This window comes from Nematostella vectensis, chromosome 8 (assembly GCF_932526225.1).
Source record: "Nematostella vectensis chromosome 8, jaNemVect1.1, whole genome shotgun sequence".
In the NCBI taxonomy this organism is placed as follows: domain Eukaryota; kingdom Metazoa; phylum Cnidaria; class Anthozoa; order Actiniaria; family Edwardsiidae; genus Nematostella; species Nematostella vectensis.
Window position 1 is genome coordinate 15,084,098 of NC_064041.1, and position 7,696 is coordinate 15,091,793.

At 39.7% G+C, this 7,696-nt stretch overlaps 1 protein-coding gene across 3 annotated transcripts; it reads left to right on the top strand.

Moving 5' to 3' along the window:
- The first annotated feature begins 63 nt into the window (after positions 1 to 63).
- Positions 64 to 7,399, top strand: LOC116613872 (geranylgeranyl transferase type-2 subunit beta-like). Of its 3 annotated transcripts, XM_032374373.2 has the most exons (10): positions 64 to 190; positions 448 to 558; positions 826 to 1,023; positions 1,406 to 1,511; positions 1,653 to 1,705; positions 1,916 to 2,026; positions 2,529 to 2,640; positions 4,136 to 4,224; positions 4,394 to 4,468; positions 5,765 to 7,399. In XM_032374373.2, exons 1-10 carry the CDS (start codon positions 188 to 190, stop codon positions 5,903 to 5,905), a joined length of 999 nt encoding a protein of 332 aa, XP_032230264.2. In that variant the 5' UTR covers positions 64 to 187; the 3' UTR covers positions 5,906 to 7,399. The 3 variants fall into 3 exon arrangements, with proteins under 3 accessions (XP_032230264.2, XP_048587403.1, XP_048587402.1); XM_048731446.1 differs by lacking the exon at positions 64 to 190 and having other exon boundaries at positions 842 to 1,023; XM_048731445.1 differs by lacking the exons at positions 64 to 190; positions 448 to 558 and adding an exon at positions 599 to 737.
- The last annotated feature ends 297 nt before the right edge of the window (positions 7,400 to 7,696 follow it).

Sequence of the window (7,696 nt, forward strand, 5' to 3'; positions counted from 1 at the left end):
AGAATCACAAAGCGGTGCTGCGCTGAAAAACACCCAACAGTCTTTGCGGTTTTTAAATATTGAGTCTGCATGGTTTAGGCCAGCGGTAACGCTAATTTGTAAATATGGCCGTGTACTTAGAAAGAAACAAATTTCTGCTGTGAATTAATAGCCATTAGAAGTATTGATCTACCATAAAGAGCGTGAAATGGTGAGTAGATATGATTTATAATTTGTTTTCCGACTTTTAATCTTGTGACTTTAAATTAAACTTGTTATTGAAACATTTAGCTTAGTATTTCAAATTTATCAGCGGAAGTGAGAAAGGTTTTAGTATCTCCATCTTGATGAATGATGAACAATGATGCTTTCAACTAGCTTGGGCATATATGTCTTCAATCTTGAGATGCCAAAACTCCATTTTTTCTGTTTTCCCCTTGACTAAAATAACTAATTTTTATTCAACAGGGTACCCAAATCAAGGATGTCAAGATTTCCCAAGATGCACCCAAGACTCTGTTCCTTGATAAGCATGCAGAGTTTATTGCAAGCTATGGGAAAAAGAAAGACACAGACTATGTAAGATAACAATTGTGAAACAAGGATAAAAATAAGAAAAACATGTTTCAAATTATTCAATTTCAATGTTTACGCCTTCTGTGGAAACAGAGTATTTCAAGTATTTCAAGAACTAGTCAGAGCAAAAGATAAAAGACCAATGTTCAAGGCATCAGCAAAACCACTCTGTTTTCACAGAGGTATGAGCCATACCATTCCCACCTTGTCACACCAACTTTCTTGTACTGCTACTTGTAGCTTATCACAATTCCCTTTTTACTCACATAGGATTACTGTATGACAGAGTATCTACGCATGAGTGGGGTCTACTGGGGGTTAACTGCGATGGCTTTGATGGACAAGTTAGATATGATGAATAGAGAGGAAGCTATTGATTTCGTCAAGTCTTGTCAGCATGACGATGGAGGGTTTGGCGCGAGTGTGTCACATGACCCGCACTTACTGTATACTTTGAGTGCTGTTCAGGTCAGTAGGGATTTTACTGTCACCACTTACATGCCCTCCCCTAAACCCTGTATCAAAATTTGAGGCACCCCCCCAAATCAACACTCAAAAAATCGCAACTCTCCCCAAAACATAGCAGCCTTCCCCTATAACTAATGACCCTTCTCTAAGTTCTCATTCTGATTCATGCAGGCACCTTGGGTGCTGTTCAGAAGTATGTTTGCATGGAATTTATGTTTAACCAATCACATTCACTAGATTCACAAACAGTCAACAAGAAAATGTCTCAAGGCTCGGTGTCTGAATTCTAAATATTTGCTCCTTAATTAGCCTTTGATTTTATGGAAATATTTCAACATTTTTATTGTTTATTTGCACCCTTATTTGTAAATCTGTTTTACAGATTCTTTTCCTGTATGATGCAATAGATGCGGTTGATGTACCAAGTATTGTACAATATGTCAAAAAGCTTCAGCAAGAAGATGGGTCATTTGCGGGTGACAAGTGGGGTATGATGCCATGTGGCAATTTGTATTTCTTTCATTTGATTTGGCCTTCGTCAAGTGGCAGGAGAAGGCATCTGAGTCCAAAGTCCCAATATTCCTTCCAAAAATTATCTGATATGCACATTTTTATATTTGGTTTGACAGGTGAAATAGACACAAGGTTTTCATTTTGTGCGATAGCTTGCTTACAGCTACTGGTGAGTCAGTGATTTTTCCGAGGAATGTAAACAAGAAAATTGGTCTGATTTGTTAGATAATATATTTGTCCAATCATCTAACAGCTTTTCATTACATTTTGACTCCTATTAACACACTGAACACTTTTTTGTTCATGCTAGAGCCTTTGTATGCTTCAGTGGTTGACTCTACCCACTTTGCAGATTGTAATTATATGTTCTCTCCCAAAGGACCGTCTGGATGCTATCAACGTTGATAAGGCAGTGGAATATGTAGTGGATTGTATGAATTTTGATGGAGGGTTTGGCTGCAGACCTGGTTCAGAATCACACGCAGGGCAGGTATGTACAGAGTATTTTCATTTTGTTATCTTTTTAAATGGAGTAATACTCCATTTAAATGTTTAGGAAGAAGGAAGGGTAAGGGGTTTCAAGTATAGCATGGCTGAATTTTCTTTTCTTTAGAAATTATTCATATTGTCCTATCAATAACCCATTTCATCCTTCCATCAATTAAACATGGGCATTAAGATAATAGCAGTAGACTTTGAAGCAAGTTGTAGCTGCTTTTTTACTTCCGGAGGTCCGACGCAAACCTCAACCATTTAAAGAATAAGAATCTATTAGAATCTGAGCTGTTAAACAGTCCAACTGCTCTAAATCACATCCTCAAAGAAACTTCCAAAAGACAGACTGCTTTCACGATTTTAAATTATTACTCATGTTTTCCGTTAAAAATCATAGGAGATTGTTACGTAATCAACAGGAAGTAAACTGGTGACAATGCGACTTTAAATGTGAGATGTCTATGGCTTACATTATGTTTTGTGTATTCTTTACACAGATCTACTGCTGTCTAGGGGCCCTGTCAATCACTCACTCCCTCCATCACGTTAATGTCGACATGCTGGGCTGGTGGCTTTGCGAGAGGCAGCTTCCATCAGGCGGCTTGAATGGTACTCTGCGTTACCCTTTAAAATCTATGACTTGAATGGTACTCTACGTTACCCTTTAAAATCTATGGCTTGAATGGTACTCTACGTTACCCTTTAAAATCTAGGGCTTGAATGGTACTCTATGTTACCCTTTAAAATCTATGGCTTGAATGGTACTCTATGTTACCCTTTAAAATCTATGGCTTGAATGGTACTCTATGTTACCCTTTAAAATCTAGGGCTTGAATGGTACGCTACATTACCCTTAAAATCTAGGGCTTGAATGGTACTCTACGTTACCCTTTCAAATCTAGGGCTTGAATGGTACTCTATTTTACCCTAATCTAGGGCTTGAATGGTACTCTATGTTACCCTTTAAAATCTAGGGCTTGAATGGTACTCTACGTTACCCTTTAAAATCTAGGGCTTGAATGGTACTCTATGTTACCCTTTAAAATCTATGGCTTGAATGGTACTCTATGTTACCCTTTAAAATCTATGGCTTGAATGGTACTCTATGTTACCCTTTAAAATCTAGGGCTTGAATGGTACGCTACATTACCCTTAAAATCTAGGGCTTGAATGGTACTCTACGTTACCCTTTCAAATCTAGGGCTTGAATGGTACTCTATGTTACCCTTTAAAATCTAGGGCTTGAATGGTACTCTATGTTACCCTTTAAAATCTAGGGCTTGAATGGTACTCTACGTTACCCTTTAAAATCTATGGCTTGGACACTTACAGTACACAAGAAACCAAAGGCTTTAATGTTTTGATAAAGTAGACTTTCCACCTCCGATACCCATGTTATTAAAAATTCCTCTTATTTCATAACTTGTTGTTTTTTTTTTGTGGCAAACACACATTTAAGCTTTTGGCAACAAAAGCGATTTATTCAGCACTGACAAGACATTTTTTTATCAGAAAATCATAGCTGTCAACTCACCCGCATTTCTTGGGTTTGTTTCACATTATACTGTATTTAAACCGATTTCACAGGATTCCTGTCCAAGTTGGGTTGCAGCCATGGAAAAGCTTTTTTTTATTAAAAAATCTCTGGTGTGATTGCCACAGCCATTTCTGGCGTGAGTTCGCGACTCAAGAATTCGCATGATTTTGTGCAAGTTGCCCCAGAGTAGAAGCTGTCTATCAATTATGCCAGGCTTCCCAGAGTAGCAGCTGCCCTAGCAGTTATGCCAGGCTTCCCAGAGTAGAAGCTGCCTTTAGCGGTTATGCCAGGCTTCCCATAGTGGAAGGGTTTGTTTGTTATGCCTTCAGATTTACAAAAGACCAACCTCATTCCTTGGGCTACCCCTTTAATACAGTATTTGGGGCATTATGGAGACAGGCTTTTAATTATGTCACACAGCTTCAATTGTAAATGTCTTACATTAGTTTTAGAGAATAAACAGTGACAAAAAAACACAAAACCACTAGATTCTTTTTGTACTTGGAGCTATAAGATCTACTGGAAGCCAGGGTAGTTTAACTGAATATAATTATTTTTTTTATACAGGGAGGCCTGAAAAACTACCTGATGTTTGTTATTCTTGGTGGGTTCTGGCTTCACTGAAAATTCTAGGAAAAGTTCACTGGATCAACAAGGTACAGTCGGAGAGAGGGCCTTAAAACAAAGGGTTTCCACTTTTCTGTAGTAATACTTTGATTCCATAATGACAACTGAATAATGTATATATTTCTATACTCATAAGAGTACAACTTTTTACAGTTGTCCTATTTTATGATGAATATCAATTTATTTTGCATTTTTCAGGAGAAATTAAAGATGTATATATTGGCATGTCAAGACGAGGAAACTGGAGGGTTTGCAGATCGACCAGGAGACATGGTAAACCTTTTTTTTCCTGTCTTAATGTTACACCACATTTTTTCTTGTCTGTCTGGGTGTAACATGTCACTCATTCATGTGTGTCTGGGTGTCACATGTCACTCATTTTTGTGTGTCTGGGTGTAACATGTCACTCATTCATGTGTGTCTGGGTGGCACATGTCACTCATTCATGTGTGTCTGGGTGTCACATGTCACTCATTTTTGTGTGTCTGGGTGTCACATGTCACTCATTCTTGTGTGTCTGGGTGTCACGTGTCACTCATGTATGTCTGTGTGTCACATGTCACTCATGAATGTCTGTGTCTGGGTGTCACATGTCACTCATTCTTGTGTGTCTTGGTGTCACATGTCACTCATTCTTGTGTGTCTGGGTGTCACATGTCACGCATTCTCGTGTGTCTGGGTGTCACATGTCACTCATGAATGTCTGTGTCTGGGTGTCACATGTCACACATTCTTGTGTGTCTGGGTGGCACATGTCACTCATTCTGGTGTGTCTGGGTGTCACATGTCACTCATGTATGTCTGGGTGTCACAGGTCATACATGTATGTCTGGGTGTCACATGTCACTCATGTATGTCTGTGTGTCACGTGTCACTCATGTATGTCTGGGTGTCACGTGTCACCCATGTATGTCTGGGTGTCACGTGTCACCCATGTATGTCTGGGTGTCACAGGTCATACATGTATGTCTGGGTGTCACATGTCACTCATGTATGTCTGGGTGTCATGTGTCACTCATGTATGTCTGGGTGTCACATGTCACTCATGTATGTCTGGGTGTCATGTGTCACTCATGTATGTCTGGGTGTCACGTGTCACTCATGTATGTCTGGGTGTCACATGTCACTCATGTATGTCTGGGTGTCACGTGTCACTCATGTATGTCTGGGTGTCACGTGTCACTCATGTATGTCTGGGTGTCACGTGTCACTCATGTATGTCTGGGTGTCACGTGTCACTCATGTATGTCTGTGTGTCACATGTCACTCATGTATGTCTGGGTGTCACGTGTCACTCATGTATGTCTGGGCGTCACGTGTCACTCATGTATGTCTGGGTGTCACATGTCACTCATGTACGTCTGGGTGTCACAGGTCATTCATGTATGTCTGGTTGTCACAGGTCATTCATGTATGTCTGGTTGTCAAATGTCACTCATGTATGTCTGGGTGTCACGTGTCACTCATGTATGTCTGGGTGTCACGTGTCACTCATGTATGTCTGGGTGTCACATGTCATTCATGTATGTCTGGGTGTCCATGTCACTCATGCATATTCCCTTGCCCTAGGTCGACCCATTTCATACCCTGTTCGGACTGACTGGTCTTTCTCTGCTCGGCTCTTCTGAAGTCAAGGCTGTTAATCCTGTGTACTGCCTTCCACAGAGTGCAATATTAAAATTAAAAAGTCAACCAGATATCTTAGACTAAAAAGAGGTGGAAGGGTATTTAGGGAAATACGAACCTCTTACAAAGTATGTCATTTATATAGCGACGCGCGCTATTGTTTAAATAAAGTTAGCCAGTTAGCATGCGTGAGAACCAGAGCTTTCAGTGACGCGAGCATTTTATCTAGAAGGGCTCGCCTAGTCAGCCTTGGTCCTGTAAAATGAGATGAAATCAAACACATTACTTGACTGGCTTTTGTTTTTGCACTTCGGAAATTTAGTTGCCCACTTGATCGTTTTTTTTTTTATTCTTTTCTTGGATCCGACGGTGTTCTCCTTTGTCAAGTACCCTTCTACGAACTTGCCTGAAAGATTGAAGTCATTTAGACGCATTTTTGTCGTAGCCTTTGAAAGTGAAAGAGTCAATTACTTGCACGATTTCTTTGGAAATGGTTTTTGTTGGACACTATGATACAACTACACATGTACATAAGCTAATCTGTACTGTATCATTTTGTCATTGTCGATTAATATTTGGCCAGAATTTGTCTTTTTGTGGATAACTACAAAATTGCGGACCAAGATACACACTGGCAAATTTTGCAACTTTTTAACTAATTAAGAACTCCATGTGCAAAGTGCCTACATTTTTACCGACAGACGACCAACAGATCAGTGTGACGTTTTGTAAGGAAAGTGTTGGCATTTGTTGCGAATATTACGAATATTTGGCCGAGATATTGAGAACAAACTACTAGTTCGCGGTGCTGTGAAAAGGCAGTATTTAGGGAGCGGCCATTAATTACTGGAGATGGTCCGGCAATTTTGCAAAACCCTGGGCTAAAAAATGTTGCCCCCCACCCCCCACCCCCCAAATCCAAGCCCAAAAATCGTGACCCTTCCTTGACCGGACGCCCAAAAATTTGCAACCCCCCACCACCACCACCTTTATATATTCAATAATTATATCTCTTTTAAACCACAGAGACTTGATATACATACTGAGTTTTACTGAATTTAACCTTCACTAAAATATAGATCAGCTAGCATGGCAATTTTGTCCTACTAAATTTAAAAGTATGAATCTTCACTTTCGCTAGTTTAAGAGTGGCACAGACAAGATTGGTACCTGAACAATATGGAACTAGATATACAAAAGTAGGAAACATTGTTAACTGAATAGAATTTTCAATTTAACAATGACTCTCTTGTTGAGTATTATATTAGAACCAGACTTTAATTCGACGCCCAAAAAATGTGACCCCCCTTTTAATGACAGCCAAAAAGAAATTCGCCCCCCCCCCCAAAAAAAAATCCGCGCCCAAAAAACGAACCCACCCAGTAATAAATGACCGCTCCCTTAGAGATTTTACCCATCTCCTTTGGGCATGCTGGAATGCCAGGAATGAGGGTTGGGAGAGTTAAAAAATCAATCAATTGTTAGGTGAAATCAATTTTAATTAGTCATCTTTTAGCGTATAGATATTCAATTAAGAAAAAGAAATTGCCGGACTAGGGTACTAGCCGGACCAACGAATGACTGGTTGTCTTGTATAATGTGTAAAGAAGCATTTCTTTAGGGCGCTGGCTAGCTATTCCCTGCTGGCAGACGCCTCTTTTCTTTGTATTTTGATGAGCTGATGTTTGCGAATGCCAGCCAAGCAAAATACAAAGTTAAGAGCAGCCTTTGATGTGCAGTAGGAAGTTGGTTAATGAAATTCATGCCAATCAGATAGCGCGTTTCTCGCGTCACAAACTAAATTTTTGGAATGAAAGATAAGCGATTTCCAGAATAAAAAAAAAGATTATCTGTGCTGTGGGTTATATACGCCAA